This window comes from Gymnogyps californianus, chromosome 1, assembly GCF_018139145.2.
Source record: "Gymnogyps californianus isolate 813 chromosome 1, ASM1813914v2, whole genome shotgun sequence".
NCBI classification, from domain to species: domain Eukaryota; kingdom Metazoa; phylum Chordata; class Aves; order Accipitriformes; family Cathartidae; genus Gymnogyps; species Gymnogyps californianus.
In genome coordinates this window covers 61,033,657-61,054,640 of record NC_059471.1, presented here as the reverse complement: position 1 = coordinate 61,054,640, position 20,984 = coordinate 61,033,657, and the positions used below count along the sequence as shown (strand labels likewise).

Here is a 20,984-nt window from a genome sequence, read left to right as displayed (position 1 = left end):
AGCTATCACCAGTTCTGACAGATTCTTCTCTTTTCATTACACACCTTCCCAATTACACAAGTCTTAAAATACATTTTCCCAGAGATTTCCTAAAACATTAAAACATGACCAGATTTTATTCTAGCTCAAGGCATGAAAAAGAGGCGTTGCTGAAAACTGGAAGTATACTTTTGATTACATGAGAAACCATTGCTGTTGTAAGGAGGCACACTTTCATGTGTGAAATGTGACCATGGATGCATTCGCTCATGTGTCAAGGAATGCAGTAACTGCAGCATTAACTTCAGTCTCTCACCTACCATCATCATATCTTGAATTATACCCAAAAGGTGCATAGCCAGAACTTGTTACTAGTTAGATGGAGGCCCTCTGAGGAAAAAAAAAAACAAAAACAAAAACATCTGCAAAAATCAATTTACTTTAAAGCACTCTCTTTTCTGAAACAGTACAAAAATCACTGCCACGACTGAACAAATGCAGTGTCAGAGGAGTCAGAACACAAAACCTGTCCTTGTGAATAAACAGAGTGGCAGTAAGGAATATATCAGGTATCAGTAAAACTGCAACGGTGTCAGTATCATGTGTGCAAATAGACCACCCACACAAGTCAGCAGTCACTGCTCCTTAAAAAAAAACTACCTGCAGGCATTGCTGAACCTCCTGGCCGCTGCCAAACCTCTCCCCCTTCTGGTCAGGATATCTAGAACAGCCTCCTGCAGTGTGGTGCAACCCAAATTATATGACACTTTGTCTGCAGTGCATGTGGCTGGAGAGGGGGGGGGAAGGAAAAAAAAAAAAAAAAAGGGCATTCTCAAGAATGAGCAGAATAAGGTCAGTGATGGATAAAAAAGTGGCACGCTCCAGCCACCATGATACGTGGGAAGGGTGAACTTGTACAGCCTCTGGCCAGAGCAAGTTATGAACCATTTTTTTTTTTCTCTTTATACATATAATATGTGCATGTGTGTGTATATATATCTACACACACAAAATGGATATGCATACACATAGGTGCTATCACTGAAGTGCAAAAAGTTTCACTGGCGTATTTCTCCCCAGGCAAATTTAGATCCAGTCCTACTCCTGCTTTTACTGCTTGTTAGCTGGTATCAAGCGGTTCCTTCTCATGCTGGGTGCTGCCCTGTACACTGAAGATGCACAGTCACTCGTAACACACACAGAGTTTTCCAAAAAAGCTTACCGATTCAAACTTCTCACTGCAATTATTTCCTGACCGCAACCTGCATGCTCTGCAGTTCACTACATTTCAGGGTAATTCAGTTAGCTGTTCTGCAGGAAAAGGCAGAGAAAAGGCAGCAACTGTACACAAGGGGACAAAATCAAGAGCACTGGCTGCAGCAAATTGACCGGTTTTATCACAGGAATGCCAAGTCTCAAGTTCTTTGGGAAATGGTAAATTACACAGATAAAGTCACAGACATTAAAAGACAGTTCATCTTTCTCAGCTATTGCTTCAACTGATAAGAGTACCATGTAAGTAGCTCACTTTTCAGACTGATTAGTGGCATCAGTTCAGCCACACAATGCTAAGATTTTGCATAAATGTTAAAATGATAAAATAATAACTATGATAAACATGATAAAATAAAAACTCCGATAGTATTACTGCATTACCAGAAAGTGCTCGCAGCAGGTTCCAGTGGAGTGGGGATGTCACCTCTCATCATGGCTTCCTGTCCCTTCAACCCATCATTGAAAAAACCCCAAAACCAAAGCCCACCCAAACTACTCACTGTCTTCTTCTGATCATATCTCATACAAAGAGAGTGCCCGCAAGCTTTTACAACATTGTTTTTCCCCTCCCATTTCAGCTCTTTTGCCATGATCTCTGCGCAGCAGCCACCGTTGCCCAGCAAAATTCAAAGAGTAATGGACTGCCAAACGGAGGAAGAAGAAACTTGTGAAGAGCAGCATGACCCTGAAAACTGCACTTGCAGCTCCAAGCGTGCATCATCAACAGCAGAATCCAACTCAGGTTTAATCCAATTTAAATACTGCAATTGCTATGGCATGCTAGCATTTCATACTTTCATTTTTCTCAGTCTTCAAACAGTAGATGTCACCATGTCACTCTTCCTTTTGATCTCTGTTTTATTTTCCCCACCATTTCCTCATATGTTTGTATTTATTATCAGACCAAACCTACAAAAAAAAAAGACTATCTCCATAATTAAGATGTATGTTTAAAAAAAGTCTCTGGGTTTTATTTAGACATCTAAGAATTATTTCTCAATTACAATCAGAGATATAGCATGCATTAATTGGGCTGGCACTGTTGAAGCTGTGGTATTACAAATTTCAACAGGCTAAACTGCTCAAACACCTACCAAGGATTCCAGGCAGGCATCAATTAAAATCCATGCAAGCCAGAGCAAAGTTTTTCTTTGCAGTTAAAGTTAATTTAGTATCATCTATGCATATCCTGCTAACAGGCTTCCAACAACAGTACAGTCATTCAGAACAGCATCCGTGTTTTCAGTGAGATCAGATGGAGCAGTTCAGCAGAGCTCTCCTGAAAAATCTCACCTACAAGCCTACTTGCTACGATGAGACGTGCTAGCACAACTGTAGTACTGACTCGCTGGACAGCACCGTGTATGTCAACATATACTTAAAGAGTATCTTACAACCCTCCTTTTGTGGAAGAACGGTTGAAAAATAACCACTAAAAAAAGCTAGGTTTTCTTCAGTGTCAGAGCTAAATCCTAAATCCTTCTTTTGCAAAAAGAAGCTTAATGTTCTAGATCTGTTAGCCCCACAAATGAAAACTGCAGCACAAACCCCTACATGGCATACTCTGGCATAGGATGAACTACGGTGTACCCCAAAATACAAGCTAACTTGGTCCTGGAAGTCTTCTAGCTGTTATTAGCAGAGTTATATATTTGAATTAGTAGATTTTTCCTAAAAGGCTCATTTCTATCTGTAAATTGCCCACGCACACACTCAGAATAGCAGGAAATGACCATTGCTCCTTTCACTCCCTGGCCAGCCAGACCGTCCACTTCTGGACAGCAACTAGTCTCAAGGCCAATGGCCTGACAGCTTTTCTAGTCCATGTGCCTATGTACTATTTTCGCAAAATACTTTTTACCCTTTAACAAGTTGCACATGAACACCTGCATATAAAAATACAAATTTTGTCTTTTCGCTCACAGATTCACCAGTAACTCTTAAACTACTACAGAATTGGGTTCCTAGAGTTTCGCACTACTTTGATAAAGAGCACTACACATACGCCGGCCACCAGATCGTCATTCAGGAGTCCATAGAACACTTTGGAGCCGTGGTATGGCCAGGGGTAAGTACGTGATATGGCACTCGGAAAGCTGACAACAACAAAAGAATAAACCATGGCAGTGGCATACAAATATTAAGGAAGCTTTCTTAGATGACACTTCTGACAGCGGAGGTTCCCCTATGCAGAACGAAGTTGTGAAGTATTTCAGCAGAAAGCTCTGCCTTATGCTAATTTGCCAGTTCACGCCAAAAGAACTGTGGCACCTAAGTATTTGTAAATTGGATGCAGACATTGAAAAAATTAAGAAAGGGAACTCGGGAAGAAGTGTTCAGCTTCCTCCATGTTGCCAATCAGTCACTGCTGGGAAGTAAACTATCAGCAGTACAAAAAGAAGGCTGAAAAAGAAAATTGTGAGAGATTAAATAAAGGAGGTTAAAACAATATGCTTCTTTTAAAGAACAGGCTGGAACAGTTCCATTGTGGTATTCAGAAGCATATTTGCAAACAGTTCTTCAGGGTCTGCTTCTCCTGCTCTTAAAAACAGAATTTTATGTGGACTGAGAAAACTGCCCTTGAGGGAAGGGAGGATCAACTGATAAAGACATGAAAATTAGGATTTCAAAATTTTTCAGATCCACATTTATTGAAAAAGCTCACAGAAAATGGTAGACGATTTCAAAACAATAAAGAAAGCGTATGGGTGGGTGAAACAGTATCTTATTTTGAAATGTCAGATCATCAGTTCTCACATTAATCAGGTGTCAGAATGCAGATGGTAAGAGTTTCCAAGAAAATCAAGAGGTTGCACAAATTGGACTGGTGATTCATTAGCTGTCAGCTTTCCCAGAGCAGGTAGCCAGTGTTATATTATGAAAAGCACAAGAGTTAAAAAAGCAACGCAACTTTAAAGAAGAGAAGCAAAAGGGGGAAGTTAGTTTCTTTGGCATCAGTTCACGTTGTTTACAAACAGCCAATTTATATTCTATTGATAAGATCTTTACAAAGGTCTGATAAGCAATACTTCCATACAGTGCTATTGTTTTGTTTTTTTTTTTTTTAAGTTTATACTATTATCAATAGACAAGTGTTGAGTTGGTAAATAACAAATTTTTAATATTTCCTTTGAAAAAAAACCCAAACAAACAAACAAAAAAGATTGGTTTTCAAAAAAATCTCTGCTGAAGCCTGAATCTACTTTTTGACAGTGATGATAAACCATAACATTTATGATAATAAACCAGAACATTACTTTTTACATATTGTTAAACCTCTTGTTTGCTGTTCTGACTGTATGGTTCACATCTAAACGCTGCCTACCTTGAGCTGTCAGAGGACTCACAGTGTATAGAAGTGTGTAGCAAATACATATCCCATAAACCTAAAACTAAAAATAAGCTGTTTAATTTTTTTTTAATATAAAAAACAGGACACATCATAATCCTTTCCATATTACATTTTTATGTTACAGCCTTCAGTATTTTTCGTTGTATATAAAAAAACCCCCTGTATAAAAACATCTAATGAATGTTTGTGCAACTTACCTGTTACCCTTTTATGGATATGTGTTAACCATTTTAGGCACTGGCTTTATCTCAATATCTGGAATCAAATCAAGAACAATTCAACCTCAAAGACAAAAAAGTTTTGGAAATTGGTGCTGGAACAGGCTTGGTTTCCATTGTGGCCTGTATCTTAGGTTAGTAAATTCCTATTTCCTTTTGGATTTCTTGTGAAAGATGATCTAGATCTGCCACTGTCACTTTAAGGCAATGAAGCAACAGTTGAAGTAAACTTTGTTTGTCACCGCTTTTTTTAAAATGAAAATTATTGTAAAATACTGTTTTGTTAATAAAGTAACTACTCTAGTTATTGGTGAGGGAGAAGCTGGGGAAGTTATGTAGATAAAGTTTATATATATATATATGTATATATATAAATCATAGAATCCTAGAATGGTTTGGGTTGGAAGGGACCTTAAAGATCATCTAGTTCCAACTCCTCTGACATTGGGGAGTATGTTCAACTACATATCTATGAATTGAAACAAATTCATGTTTTCTTTAGGAGCTTACGTTACAGCTACTGATTTGCCTGAAGTTCTTGAAAATCTCTCATATAATATTTCAAGAAATACACAAAACATGAATTTGCACAAACCTGAAGTGAGAAAACTGGTATGGGGAGAAGGCCTCAATGAAGACTTTCCTGTATCAACTTACCATTATGATTTCATGCTGGCAACTGATGTCGTGTACCATCACACAGCTTTGGACTCCCTGCTAGCAACAATGGTGTATTTTTGTAAGCCAGGAACAGTATTACTATGGGCAAATAAATTCAGATTCACTACAGACTATGAATTTTTGGAAAAACTTTGCAATGTATTTAACACAACCATTCTAGCAGAATTTCCAGAATCAAATGTCAAGCTGCTTAAAGCCACAGTAAGAGAGAATTAAAGAGAAAACTATTACTAATTTTGATTTAGTGGCAGCACCTTACAGTTTGGAATGTTTTGCAGCATTACAGTGCACCTTCTGTGCATTTATGTTTGTAAAGTTGCAGTTGTATCTGAGTTTTGCACTGCAAGTTATGAAAAAACTGGCAAGACAAATGACATAGCAGTTTGTCTCTGGTTGATACATATGACCTGTTCAAACACACCAACTGCACTCCACTGAAGGAACAATGTTAGTAGAAATAGTTAGTAAAAAGGCTTTAACAGAAAGCATTCATCTTCTGGCCTGCACTGAACTTCTGCTGTTTGTAAGGTGTTTTCTTTCAGCAAGTTCCATTTATGTACTCTTTCAGAAACCAATACAATTTTTAGCTTCATTATTTATTTTTATTAATTATAAAATAATCTTTTAAAGTATCAGAGTGCACATGGTGTTTTTTGATCTTCAACTTTGCACATTTATTCTGCTGTGTTTTACATTTTTAACATTATTAAACATATATGTATAGCTTTACAATACCTGATCAAGATTTAACTGTCTGGCACTTTTATACATGTATCAGCCTGTCCTGATACTCAACTTCACATGGATTTTTGAGTTTGCCTGAAATCACTCCAAAATGAAGATTTACAAGAGCACCTATGCATCAGCAATTCTGAGTTACACATTGTAACAGTTTGAGAGGTTGAATTTTTCTTAAAAAAATTAAATGTAAACTCTTGCAAACAATACAGGTAATGATGTCCCATTACTTTAGTCTAATAAATAAGATTTTAGCTACTCTTGAAGTAGCTTTAAGGCCTTCATACAATTGAAATTAAGATCAAACATGTTAAAATTCAGTTTACTGTAAAAAATACAGAGCTTTTACAGGTTTGCGGTTAAAAGTAACAGTTAAGAACCTAACATGCATGCAGTAAGCCTTTCCAGCCTAATTCCAAATCCGTGGTGTTGGCAGTTCTGGCACATCCATTGCCAGCAATGGGATGCACAATAAGGAAACTCCCTGATGACAGGAGTTAGGTTAACAGGTATTAAGCTGTACCCAGGTGCCTTTACTGATAAATACACACAATTTAATAATCAGCATTCAGTAATGAAAACATGCGTTCCAATAAAAAGTCAAACTTATCTTTTCATATCCTGCCCCATATAAAATCAGTTTAAGTTTACAATTGTTGGTTTTCTAGAATACACAATAATCAGGTGGATACATGACAGGAAGCCAATTTTCAGTGAAAGTTGCACAATGAGTCCATCCAAGCAACTTCATTAGCTGAAATAAAAAAGCAAACATTAAAAAAAAATAAGAAGCTCTAGGGTCTTATTCTTTTTAAAATCTAAATTCTTCCAACAAGCACTGCATTGATATCAACATCTTACTAAAGATGTCTATTATCAGAAAGATAAGAGATTGGAGAACTGGTGGATCTTTGAATTACTTAGTCCTGAAAGGGGAAAAAGAAAACCATTCTATATGATCTACAGTCTTTCAACTCAATGCACAAAAATTTTGTCCTAGGAGTTACAGTAATTCCCATTAATTCTCCACCTATATTCTACTAGCAATAAGTGTGATTAATAACAGTAAAAATAACAGTGGTTAAACAGCAACATAATGGGATTTTAAATATGCAGATGATCTTTGGCTAAGTTGTCTCTACTTTCTTTATGCCCCAAAGTAAGTTCCAGAAAGTAAATCTGTTAAGAATGATAGTTACTCACAAACTAGCTATTCTAGACAAAGAAAGAAGAAATCACTATTAAAAATGGAGGCCAAGCCACAAAAGCCTGGATAAAGTTAAAATGTTAACTTTAGTGAGTTCTACAATGTAAGTCACAATCAAAAAAATTCAAAAAGACTTATATCTTACTTTTAAAAGCTTACTCAGCATGAACAGAGCCCGTTACTTTATCAAACACAGCTTACCTGAATGCAGTTTTTCAAGTTGTCCTTCGTTGGCTTCTCTTCTGCAAGTTTGGTGGCAAACTTGAGACCTCTCCCATACGTTTTATTTACCAATGCGTGCTTATAGGCAAAAGTCAAAACCTACAATGTGAAAACAAAACCAAATTAGATATTTTAATATTTTAATCTTACAAGGCTTAACAAGTAATAGCAGATTCTGTTCAGGTAGCAGAAGTGATTTAAACAAAGTAAAACATTTACACAAGATAGCTTGCATTTTTCTTTGCAGTAAAACAGATGATTCACAGTAGTAGTTATATACATGAACTTCCTAGAGACTATTTCCGACTTCATGAACATATTTGACTTCAGAACATAATTTTTCATTCATCACATTTCTAGCTTCTTTGGATTTTCACTCTCTAGAGGCAACTGTATGGTATATAAAAAAAAAATTAAAAAAAAATATCGAGAACCAGGCAGGTATATCTTTGACCCACAGAAACAAAGACCCAACTGAGAGTTTTGATTCCTAGGAAGTCACAAACTTACTGCAGAAACAAGTATGAATGTACATAGCAAATGATATACATACACACACACACAGAGAAACGCACATAATTATAAACAAGCAATGAAGACAGGTAAGCATGAAGACAAGCCTCAGGTTTTGGGTCAGCTCCTCACTATTGGTAATTTATTAAGAAGAGATTATAAAAAAGCTTCCTCTTGATAAAGATTCTAGAGACAGCTTACAATACTTGTCAATGCTATAACTAACATGCGCAAATGAATGTGTCTACTTAAGAGCTAATGTAAAATAAATCAGGTTCTTAACACCCAAATACTGACAGCGTTCAGGGAGTTGCAAGATAGTTCATACCATTTCACCAGTTACAGCACTAAGAATTAGTGCAATCAAGGCATTGTTTCATATATTCCCTTTGGAACACATAGTAAATAGCTTTTGTATATTTTTTACTGAAGAGTGACATAGCAGCAAAGTTGGTGAATATGGAGGTGCTTCTGTTGTTGGCAAAGTTTATGAAATCTCGTATTAAAGTTCGCTATTCATTTCCCCTCACTCGTTACAATATTCTTCCTTTCCTCTGACTCCTCCAACAAAAGTTATGTTTTCCCAATGTCCACTTAAAATATCCCATTAAGAAAAGCTAACAAAAACACTTCAAGGATGTTCAGAAATAAATATTTTGCATTACAGCAAAAAAAATAATCTAAATATCTCTTAAGAATATAAACATTAAGCAATCCGACATCAGAATCCTGCAAAGACTGAAGAACCTGCCTAATTTTAGCTGCCTGAACACTTCCATTGAATGTTAATCACACGCACAAGTCTTTGCAGGATCAATACTTAAAAGATTGAGCTAAAAAAAAGAAATAACAAGCTTAATTATCAAGCAAGTAAAGGTGTAATTTTGAAGCTCTAAAGCATATGCCAAGCACTCAGTTACTCATTCTTCTTCTGTCTTCAAGTACTTATTTTGTTGTGTTGAAGTATTCACTTAAGCTGTTGTAGCTTAAAACACACACATATATGCAACAATGAGCATACAGCACCATTCACATATAGATTTTCCAAATATTGCTATTGGAAAAATACTTTGCATGCTGCATTCTCAATCCAGTTATTTTGGATATTTTCCTAAAGCAAAACACATTAGCAAACACTTCTGAATAACTGTTCAGTGGATCCATTAGCAGATTTAGTTGGTTAAACTAAACTTAAAAAAAAAATCCCTTCTGTAAAAGATGATAGAACCACAAAACAAAAGCAAAACAAAAAAAACCAAATGAAAAATGCATTGGAGCTCTCAGCAAATATAACATATCGGAGGCTAACCAGAAATAATGTCACTGCTCTATTAATAAAGCTCTTACCTGACCCTGTAAGTTTTGAATGGTTATTGAACATCAGTGATAAAGGCAGGAGGAAAGCCACTTGACACCATTTCTTTCGTAACAGGGCTTCCTAGAGTTTTTGTGGCAAGAAAACAAAGCATTTTACGAAACACCCTTGCTCTGGCCAAATAAAAGTTTGGGTATTTCTAAATGAGAAAAAAGTTCTCTGCTGGACCAAAAGGTTGAAAACAATGCTCCAAGAGCCCTTGATAAAAGACAATAATTTCTGTCTTAGTGCTTGGGAAAAAAACCCAATCAACTGTATACAAGCTAAGTAAAACTACTAAAAGTTCATTAGCACTTCAGAAGTTAAGAATAATGCATGAGATGCTTTAAAATCAGAATAGGTTTACAAACAAAAAATGTTAGATAAGAAATAATACTTTATAACTTGTACACATATTGGTCAAATTAAGCCTTATAATTAAAAATATTACAAGCTTTACAAGATCACAGAAGTAAAAATTATGATTCCTTGATATGTGTAAACAAAATGTAAACTGGAGTACTATTAAGATGTAACACAGAAAACAGCTGCTATCTGAATGTATAACAACAGCAAATAGACCAATTTGTAGTATCTAAAAGCAGTTGCTAGATGAAAAAATAGGAATGAATTCTAAGTGTTTGATATTATTTCATAATTTCAATAAATATAATTAAGGCTAGCTTTTACAGAACAAGCAATATGGCCCAGAAATTGGCCAAAGAGCGATAAACAAAGGGTAATAAGAAAAGGCAACGTGTACTTCTAGGATACTGGGGGGGAAATCACTGTTACATGCTTTATTCCCCAACCTAATGGCCTGCAATACGAAGTGTGCTAAGAGCCAGACCCATGAAAGTGGTTGGATGTCCATCTCCTAATTAGCTGCCTAACTTGCCATTGACTACATAAAGATGCATATTTAGGACAGTAAAATGCTGAAATGATCTCTCCCAAGACGTTTGCAGGGCTAAAGAATTTAAAAGCCTGAAAACACTCTTTAAAAAAAGAACACTTTTTGAATCCAGCAACACTAAACTACCTAATAAAACTTTTCTAGTATCCTAATCCTGTTACCTATGAAAAGGAAAACAGATTTGTATAATGTTACTTCATTATTTAAATAGTTGATTAAAATGTATCTACATTTACAAATAATTAAAATACTAGGTTAAGCGATATAATCTATAGATAACACATGCCAACTACTTGTAAGAACACTGAAGATGTAATGTTTATAATTACCAGCAAATGAGTTTTTTCAGGTTCATATACATCTATGGTAATAAACTAAGGTTTCTTAACTATATTTGTTGACTCCTCTCTGCTCTATCAATTGGCCTATTACAAATAAAAGCAATATTCATATAAAAAAATGGACTTGTATTTTCAATAGAGGGAGGGGAGTTAAGGGAATCAAGTATCCAGCAACAAGTTTTTGGCAGTGACTGAATACCAGCAGCTGGAAAAGACAGCTGCATCTGACTGTGCAGACAGTAATATGAAAGACAATCCAGGCTTAAGATGTTTAAAAGACAAGATGGAAAGGTCTGGGCCTTTTATTTGGTTTTAAACTTACTTTTAAATGTGACTTTTTGCTTTTCCCCAACAGCTAATTTAAAGGTTGAGGGGCATTAAATTCTACAGATGAGTCATTCCCAGTAACAAACAGGCAACATCCTACTACTCCCCTGTAGCAGTTTTGTTTAAAACTGGGGATTCTGGCCTACAAATTTTAAAGATAAAAAGGTAAAAGAAAAATTGCACAACTTATATTCCATTACTAAAAACCATAAAGCACTATCACAAATGCGTTAGCATAATCAAATACTTGCTGCATAGAGCTGTCTCAACTGGAGTTTATTTGAAACACTTTTGTGTACACAGGGGACATAAATATTTCCTTTCATGTTTCATTTAAAATAAACCTTCAGAGACAAGTGATCTAACTAGAATAGCTGAAAGTGTGAACAAATGCACTTACTATCAAAAGTCAGTACCAGCTTCCCTACATACTTGCTACAATATGGGGACAAGCACAATACTTCAATGGGAAACAGGCAATTCAAAGGAACTAACAAATGCCTTGTGCCAACACAGGTGCTACACCTGCAGAAGAGAGGCGAAACAAGTGATAGTACTTGGTTTACTAGAGGGTGAGCAGAAACACAATGATGTTCCTGATTCATCTTTAAAAACAACACAGAAGAAAACATGGTCTCTCTTTGTTTTCAAAAATTTACTTAGACTTTTAATTACTGACATCTGGATGAACTTTGACTTATAGGAAGCTTAGAAGTAAAAACAGAGCAATGTTTTTATCTAAAGCCATATATATACTTGAATGATCAGTGCAGTATTCAAGTGCCTTATTTCCATCCTTTCTCACTCAGTTGTTCCATCTTTCGAGTGCCAATGCCACAAAGCCATGTCCATGTACAGGAAAAGCTCCACGTTTTTGTTCCCAACATAGTGCTTTAGAATAAGCTGGCTGCCTTTTGAGGACTCTCATTTGAAGGACATTCACACAAGGTCTATCCCTGATCCTACATCACTACTCCACTCTACCCTTCCTCCTTCCAAAGCTCTTCTACTCCCCAAAAGGCAAATGAGTCATGCAAGGCTAGGCGATAGAGCCAAGTCACAACACTTCATTTTATCAGTCCGGTCTAAGTCAGTTCAGAGTAGCACCATAGAAAGGCCGTTAAAGCCATAATTTCTTGTTTTCTACCAAGGTGAATTTTGCCAAGCATAAGTCAGCTGGACTGCAGAACATAACCAACGCTTTTGCCCTTACCCTAGCAAAAATACTTGTTTCTTAGACAGAATCTGTTTTGAAGCCTTAAACACTACTTTACAAAATCAAGTCCTCAACATTGTTCCTAAACTCCCCATCTCAAAGGAGGCAAGCTACATGAACAGTATGGTTCCCCTTAAACGGTCAAAACTCCGAATTTTCCTCTAACAGTCTGTAAAATAAAACTATTTGCACTAAGCTATTAAATTTGTTTTGAAAACAGCAAAATATTCCATAAGTACAACAGCATATTGCATGCGACACCGAGGTGGAGATTTATACAACTGTTTCTTCCAAATAGGCAGAAGAAGCTGCAAAGGAGGAAGACCAAAGGCCACTGCAGATATTTAAAACATTCTGTTGGCCTATCTCTAGGGCAGAAGACACTTATGTTTATTCAAACAGGAAGCTGAGAGAGCTTTAAGCACAATCTCACTTACAAAACTTGTCAGCCATCATAAATAAAAATGAATGAATACTGATCAGACAGCCTGAACATAAGATCCAGTTTGGCAGAGGTGGGTGGAATGAAAGAACTGTAAAGTATTGAGCTAATTTTTGAAGAAAAGTTACAGCCCATGACACGTGTACAGCTATTCTCACAGTTTACAACAAAGACAGCAGGAATATAACTGTAAATTTTTTTCTTACGCTTTTTTGTGTCAGGCCATATCATAATTATGTAGTCTTAGTCATTAATAGTGAATCTTAAAAAAGCTAAATAAAGCATAATTGGACCCTCATCATATGTTTATGATTTTGAATGACCACAAAACATTCTATCATTGGCTGGAAACTGTAGTGCTAACAACTGAAACAGGTGGTCTGAACAGTGTAATTGCTAACTACAGCCAGTTCCTAATAAAACTACTAGGTGGACATGACACCTGTTAGTAAAGGAAGTGAAAGAATATGAACAGCAGCAAGCATGAAACTTCTAGGAAGCAATAAAGGAAAAAGAAAGAATTTTTTTTCTCAATTGAAAATAACTCCCTTTGCCCTAGCCCTAGTCCTTTTCTCCAAATCTGTTACCAGGGAAAATCATTAGAGTGCTCTACTATCTCCTTTCAAAGCAAAATTCACAATCCCATCAAGGCCCAAGTCACATTATTCTCAGTCCTCATCCCTTTGAAAGAGTTTCCAGAAAAATAAAACCTCAAAGTATAGAAGTGAACAATTAAAAGTCTCAGTTCCAATAATCATATGAAACCTTTAAGTAGCAGCATGTATTTCTTTCCCTTCAAACTTTTTTTTTTTACAACCTTATATATAGGTACTGCTGGGATTAGAATTACTGAACAGTTCCATGGGAGAGATGAGAGGATACATCCATCATGTGATCTTTAGATACATTCAATTGATAGCTAGCAAAACTAACACTACATCATTACTGACCAACATAAATGCTCCTAGATCACAGAAAGCATGAAGAAAACCACCACAGAAACTAGTGAGCTACATAAATTACCTGCCAAGCAGTTACTGAATCACAAAATGGTTGAAGGCGGAAGGGAGCTCTGGAGATCATCTAGTCCAACCCCCCTGCTCAAAGCCGGGCCACCTATAGCAGGTTGCCCCGATTCATGTCTGATTAAGTTTTGACTGCCTCCAAGTACTGAGACTTCACCACCTCTCCGGGCAATGCCACTGTAGCATTTGATCACCCTGACAGTAAAAACACCCAAACAATGCCCCCCCCCATAGAAAAACCAAAACCCAACTTTTTCTTAAGCAGAAGTTCCTGTGTTTTAGTTTGTGCCCACTGCCTCTTGTCCTGTGGGAACCACTGGGAATAGCCTGGCTCCATCTTCTTTACTCCCCCCATCATATATCTATACACATAGACAAAATCTCCTTGAACTTTCTCTTCTCCAGGGTGAACAGTCTCAGCCTCTCCTCATATGACAAATGCTCCAGTCCCTTAATCATCTTTGTGGCCCTTGTAATACTACTTATACTAGTAATCATAACTGTACTGATATAGGGCAATTCGTCCAGCAGCAAGAGAACATAGAAGATAAACTGTATGCGAGCCAGGCAGGGTTGAGTACATGAGGCTATGTATGGGTACAGGACAGAAAGGCTGCAGAAAAGCACAGGACAAAGCTGTACCCCAGGGGTCATTAGGATGTAGTATGACACGCTCATTTTCTCCATTTTCAGAAGCTATCCATTTAAAATACCCAGAGCACTCTAGAATGTTTCTGGGCTAAAAGTATCCTCAGTGTACTGGTTTTAGCTGGTATAGAGTTAATTTTCTTCATAGTAGCTCCTATAGGCTATGTTTTGATTTGTGACGAAAAGTGTTGATAACACAGGGCTGTTTTAGTTACTGCTGGAGCAGTGCTTGCACAGTGTCAAGGCCTTTTCTGCCTTTTCTGCCTCTCACACCGCCCCACCACTGAGCAGGCTGGGGGTGCACAAGTGGTTGGGAGGGGGACACAGCTGGGACAGCTGACCCCAACTGACCAAAGGGACATCCCATACCATAAGACATCATGCTCAGCAATAAAAGATATGGGGAAGAAGGAAGGAGGGACGTTCAGAGTTAAGGCATTTGTCTTCCCAAGTAACCGCTGGCAGTCAGAGAGACAGGTTCAATCCCTAATCTGTGCGATTCAAATCAAGAGTTACTCATTCCAGGCCCAGAGCACACAGCTCAAGAGTGCAAGCAATCAATATCTGTCTTGAAAAAAAAAAAACCAAACCGTAACAAAGGGTGATAAACTGCCAATATAGACATCTTGTTGGGAGTTTTTGTACTGAAATTATTCCCATCAGCTTTAAAAATCAAAAGACAGCAGTAAACCAGGGTTCACTATACTGGAACACAGTACTGTATTTACAAATAGACAGTAAGAAAATCATGTGCCAGACAATATGATTAAAGCACAAAATCTGCTACCACAGGATATTATAATCAGTTAAAGACTAGAAGAGGAATGCTGAAAAGATGTAGGTGTACAAGAATATATACATTAAACAAAGTGAGGGTAACCACCATCAACCTTCTTGTTCAGGCCTCCAGCTAAAGCACAAGTTCTTACCAGGAAGATTATTTACTGTCAAGGAACTCAAGCAATTTTTTTAATTTCAAAGTTTTTCTTTTGTAACTATCTGAAGTGCTTTGGCAATTGAACTGAATTATAAACAAATACATTGGTCACTTCATCTTCCATTAAAACACAGCCATATGCAAGAGTTAAGTACAGCAACTAATTAATACTCAATAACTCAACAGTTATAACATACAAAGTCATAAACTCTGTAAAGTAAAAGCTACATAACTAATCACCTACAATGGATTTTTTTTTTTTTCTTCTGGAATAGCTGTCTTGAATGAAGCAGACAAAAACTTAAATCTCAGGATTAGGAACCTTGAAATGACAGGGAAATCTGTGCTAATAAATATATAAGTGTAATTATTTCCAAGGATTTCTTCCTTTACCTCTACAGACATTACTGACAGCAAAACACAAAACTTCTCTTGTCCATAGTGTAGAAGAGGCTACAGAATGCAGGACTGAACAGAGTAGGGATGCTGCACACTTCTGTGTGTGTACAGCTAGAACAGCGCAGAGGTTAATCAAAAATATTCCCTGAAAGGTACAGAAAGAAGCAATTCAAATAAAGCAAGCAGCTTTTTCATGGAAATCTATTACTGTTCTATACCCTTCCCTTAACCTCTACATTCACATGCACAGAGATGGGCTTACCATGGATTTGACAGGCTTGGCAAAACCTCTGTGGAAAAAGGTCATTAAGGAAGCACAATATATGGGGACAGCATGAAAGAGTAGAAGGGAGGAATATATGAGGCTGCGCACACAAAACCGGTGCATAATTCCAGGAGAAACCATCAAAAAACCCAACATGCAAAAGACAAAAAAATCTGCTCTGCTCTCTTACCTTGCTGTCAAAAAGATCAGTCCATTTTGTTGTTTCCCAGAATGTCTCTGTCAAAGCTTCTGAGCAGCTCTCGTGATCGTCATCTTTGCCTTCTGCATCACTGGAAGCAGCCCCTTCTTGGGCCTGCAGATGAAGAAGTTGGTCAGCTAGTGCACTTCCTTTTCGACAAAGTGCATCCACTAAAGTAGTCTTCTGTTTTTCCATTTCACTAGAAAAAAATAGCATGAAAAAAATTAAGGACTTTTTGCAGATACCTCATTAAGAACGAATCAGTGCTGTACTGAGTTTAAGCTAAAAAGTTTACAGCAGTTAGTACACACAAAATGAAAATCAGCACAAAGATGATTTTTAAAGCATGCCTATTTACTATAAATTAAACTAACTGTAAAAAAAATACCTGGAGACACTATGCATTAAACAAGCTCAATCATTCTTCTAAGTCTGAAATGCCTTTGATGTCTTAAGGCAAGGGCAACTCAGGATTCTAAAACTGAATAAGCCAGCATCTAGAAATACAGCTTTATAGTTTCTGGCATTATAAACAAAGAGAGTCAAATCCACCACTAACATAAGCAGATACCATTCTGCTGACTTCAACAGAATTGCACCCACTTAAAGCACCATTGAATTTGGTGTTCAATTTCAGATGTTAGAATCAACCACATGACCTAATGGGTCAACTTGCCAAGAAACGTTTTTAGAATGAAGTTTATGTCATAGCTTTGCTTTTATATCAGCAATTCTAGAATTAATCACAATATTCAGGATAGCTAGAACAGACAGACTAGTTTTACAATTGAAATCTGGTATTTTATCTAAAATAATCAACAAATGTGCATCTCCCATTTTAAGGGCCTAATCTTCAAATCTGCTGCTCTATTTGCAACTAAAACAGCATCACGCCACACACTGCAAAATCCACCAATTATTCTCCAGACTAGGGTGTCACCTTCAAAATACTGTCTTCCTAACGATATATACTGGTAATTCAGAGGAACAATCTAAAACTAAAGAAAAACAACGGGTCTCAAAAATACTCTGAAGCATAAGTATGGTCATCATGCTTTTCACATGTGAAATCTTTTGCAAGCAGTTACTACTTAGACTCTGTCAATTTTGTCTTCAAATACAGATCCAAAAGGTTGCAAAGTATTATGAAAATGCAGGTAGCATTCAAAACACACACCTCTATCGATATTCTAGTGGTTACTCTGATCTGAGATTAAGCTTGATACAAAAACTTAATACCCCATTTTTCTGACACATTTAAATCCTGAAAGCTCCCTCGTTTATTTTATTTAATATTTCTAAATAAAAATTTGCAGGTTTCAGTGTTCCTGCATTCTGGAGATATAATAAGAGAAGAAAATAATTTTGCAGTCAAATTTGAAATTACCTGTGCCCCAAAAAATAACACAAGTTATTCAAAAAGGTTATAGTCATTCCATTTCTTATAAGCAGAGACAAAGTACATAGATTACAGAAATAAGATGCAAGAAAATTATTTACTGGGTAGGTACTTTTTTATAGTAGTTGCATCAGGCCTAGGATCAGTCTTCATGGCAAAATATACTGCTAATGCTGTCTGATCAATAAGAGAGATTACAGTATTTGCAGCTTCAACAATTTCATCAAGTCTTTTCATTCGTTCCTAAAAGAAGAATAAAAAAAGGTGTTCAGCACTATGAAATCACACTACTTGACTGTTGATTCTACTAACTCTAGGATAATTGCAAAGGTATGCAGAAATAACATTAGTTAATTCAACATGTCCTTTTTTCTACTGTCTCCAATTTTTGATTCAAAAAACCTGATAAGTCTGCATTATCAAGATTTCCTACATATGTAGTCCATTTCACTGAAAACAAACTGTAAAATATGAGGTGGATATATGCAAAATGCAGAGTTTACAGAAAGAAAACCACCTTTCAGTGCAAATTAATCCTCTTAAATAGTGGTAGCAGTTATTCATTTCAGAAATAAATATAAAATCAGAATCAAATAAACAGAAAAATATTTAAGCTACTGACATATACACAAAGCTGTTTATCTTCAAGATAAACAAAAAAAGTAGACATATGTAAACTTTTCTGTTCACAGTTCTCATTTTTGAGGACAATGACAGATGGTGGATTTAGCCGTGTCATTTCAAGGGGCTACTGTCCTCAGTTGTCTGAGCAATTCTGCTAGAAGAAATTACCAATCCAGTAGAGGAGCAGAATGGAATGTGTGCTTGTCTCAGTAACCACCATGTAGAATAATATTGTTGTAGCCTAAACCAGTAAGGAAACTTACGATGTGTTTAATTTAACAAGGAGTAAATGATAAGCAAACATACTATAGGTAGGCATACTTTCTTTCATTCTCCTGTGGGATTAAGTAAATCACAGTCAGTTAGGGAGGCAGCTGTCAATCTAATTAGGAATGTCTGCTTTATAGTACTGAGTACAGCTATGGCAGTCACTTCAAGACCAAACATGTATGAAATTGTTTAGGCCACACGGATGTACTGAGACAAATCAAGTTTAAAAAGTGTTAAATAACCTTTTCCGAATCCAGCTGATGAAGTCTTGCAACGTACAATGGAAGATGATTAGGAAACGCTTCTTTCAACTCATTATACATGTCAGTGGTATCCAGTCTAGAAGAGAGGAGGACATAGCATGAAAGTACATATTCCGGATATTTTTTTGTACAGCTGCTTCAAGCTTGTGTAATCATGACAGCAGACATACTTGGTCATCCACTGTATTTTTAGATCTCTTAAAGCTTCAGCAAATTCTTCTTTTACATCTTTTTCTTTTTCCTGTTCTCTTTCTTTCTCTTTGCTGCCATTTTTACTCTTTGATGGTGATGGTATCAGATGATAGTGAACAGTAAGGACATCCTGGAGGTGGGAAAAGAGACACATACTGAGAGGGATACAGTACACTTTTTTCTGATGCTATATAAAAGCTAAATCATAGCAAGCAACTACTCTGAGCTATGCACACACTGAGTAAGGATTATGAGAGCAAACGTATTAGTCATTAAGAATTCAGGAACTGCTTTAACTTTTTATTTTAAGCAATGCAAGGATGTAAATATTAAAACAGTACACTGGGTACAAGACACGAAAGCCTAAAATTTAGCAAGTTTGACATTTTTGTATTCATATAATTTTACATAATATTAGTTAGGGAATCAGAAGGGTGCGGTTTTTTTGCTTGTTTATAAAAAAGCAAACAACTTGGTTAAAAGGCAAAGGAAAAAAATCAGTTAGAGATCCTATCCTACAAATCTGCCAATAAAAAAAATGAATAAAGGTGACTGAATTCTAAAAGATAATACCACAGTAGCATAAATATGAATCATGCCATAGGATACACAAGTTTGTTCCTGCTGAGATAATACTTCTTCCATGTGCTTACTGAATTAGCTGATGCATCCACAGTCAACTGTTTTCCAGTTTGCTGCTACAGACTTTCCAGTTTCACCTGTATCTGTGCTCAAATTAAGTAGACACAATAGCAAGATTTTTTTAAACCCTAGATGCTAGCATAGAAATATCACTATAGTTTGAGTTCATGCTACACTAGTCAACAATTACCATAAGAAAATCAGCTACAGCTATTTAAAAGGAAAATCCTAACTGATCTTAGACCATGCTCTGAAGTCCATTTCCTAAGATGATTTACATATAAATTTGCAAATAAGCCAGCATTAGACTTCAGTCATTGCTTCTAAAACATTACAATTGCTGGGGGAGGCCATTTTGTTGTTTTTGGTTTTAATATTGCAATTTTTAAAAAAGCCTCTCCCCAAACAGCGAGGGCACATCCCGTTATTTTACATATATGATATTTTGCAGAGAAGATCACTCAAGTTTCAATCCTCTAGATACCATTACTCTGTTGCAACATTGTGCAAAATATTGTGTTGCATGCTCAATTGCTGTAGCAATTTAATTATTCATACCAATTATTTCAAAATACATTTGTGGGAATATGTTTCCCACAAACCAGGGCAGTGTTGCGTAATGAAATGAAATCTTGTGCACAAGATGGAGTTATTTCAGGTTACTTAAACAGTGAGTGAAAAGGTGACTGTTAGAAACTGCTATGCATAACCTTGAAATAATGGACTTCAACACTACACTTCTGAAACTATTCAAGAACATTGATGCAGAACAATTTTACTTGAACTGATAGTTCAAACAGACCAGCAGCTTGCTATGGGTTACTGAAAACAATAGTGGTAAGAGAAAGTGACATCAATATTCCCTTAAAATAGTTTTTCCGGCTACTTAATACGTAATTGCAGATGAACCACAAAATTGATATTTACATATTTTTTTTTTTTTAAAAACCTAGTTTAGATCACTAATCTACATTAAAGTGTAGCTTTCACAGGAACTATCCTGCACACGTATATTTCAAGTATGAAGTGCATGACCAGGCAGTACACCTAAATAAGACTTCAGCAAGACCTAGGCCAGAACATGAGAAAATGGGTCATGGAGGCAAGCACATGTAGTGGAGGATACAGAAGTCAGGAACATGGTATGGGGCTGGCTAAGGTAATTAAAATGGTAGAAAGCAACAATGTAGTTCATTAAAGCAAACCAAACATTTTAAGCTGCCTAAGTAGTTAGTTCAGTACCAAAATCTGAATCAGTAGTTTACGGTGTTTTTTAAAAGACATCCTCTATTGAGACTAATACTTTCCTAAGAAAGAAACCTGCCTTCCTAGAAATATTC

The 20,984-nt window shown here is 36.4% G+C and overlaps 2 protein-coding genes across 2 annotated transcripts in view; one reads left to right on the top strand and one right to left on the bottom strand.

Annotated features, from left to right (window-relative positions):
- Nucleotides 1-1,460: 1,460 nt before the first annotated feature.
- On the top strand, nucleotides 1,461-5,721 carry METTL21C (methyltransferase 21C, AARS1 lysine). Its single transcript, XM_050891976.1, has 5 exons — nucleotides 1,461-1,494; nucleotides 1,833-1,996; nucleotides 3,180-3,322; nucleotides 4,841-4,958; nucleotides 5,327-5,721. Exons 2-5 carry the CDS (start codon nucleotides 1,843-1,845, stop codon nucleotides 5,719-5,721), a joined length of 810 nt encoding a protein of 269 aa, XP_050747933.1. The 5' UTR covers nucleotides 1,461-1,494; nucleotides 1,833-1,842.
- Nucleotides 5,382-20,984, bottom strand: part of TPP2 (tripeptidyl peptidase 2) — a 56,875-nt gene continuing 41,272 nt past the window's right edge. Inside the window, exons 25-30 of the mRNA XM_050891963.1 lie at nucleotides 18,981-19,132; nucleotides 18,790-18,886; nucleotides 17,766-17,896; nucleotides 16,246-16,453; nucleotides 7,652-7,771; nucleotides 5,382-6,997 (exon numbers count right to left, since the gene is read on the bottom strand). Of these exons, the coding sequence (XP_050747920.1) occupies nucleotides 6,908-6,997; nucleotides 7,652-7,771; nucleotides 16,246-16,453; nucleotides 17,766-17,896; nucleotides 18,790-18,886; nucleotides 18,981-19,132 (798 nt within the window). The 3' untranslated portion in view covers nucleotides 5,382-6,907. The remainder of the gene's footprint in view (nucleotides 6,998-7,651; nucleotides 7,772-16,245; nucleotides 16,454-17,765; nucleotides 17,897-18,789; nucleotides 18,887-18,980; nucleotides 19,133-20,984) is intronic.

What these genes read in the sequence shown, in the direction of transcription:
- METTL21C (XM_050891976.1), top strand. Translation starts at nt 1,843, where the DNA reads ATGATCTCTGCGCAGCAGCCACCGTTGCCCAGCAAAATTCAAAGAGTA. An exon ending in AACAGCAGAATCCAACTCAG is followed by an intron (nt 1,997 to 3,179) that starts GTTTAATCCAAT and finishes TTTCGCTCACAG; the next exon opens with ATTCACCAGTAACTCTTAAA. An exon ending in CATTGTGGCCTGTATCTTAG is followed by an intron (nt 4,959 to 5,326) that starts GTTAGTAAATTC and finishes TGTTTTCTTTAG; the next exon opens with GAGCTTACGTTACAGCTACT.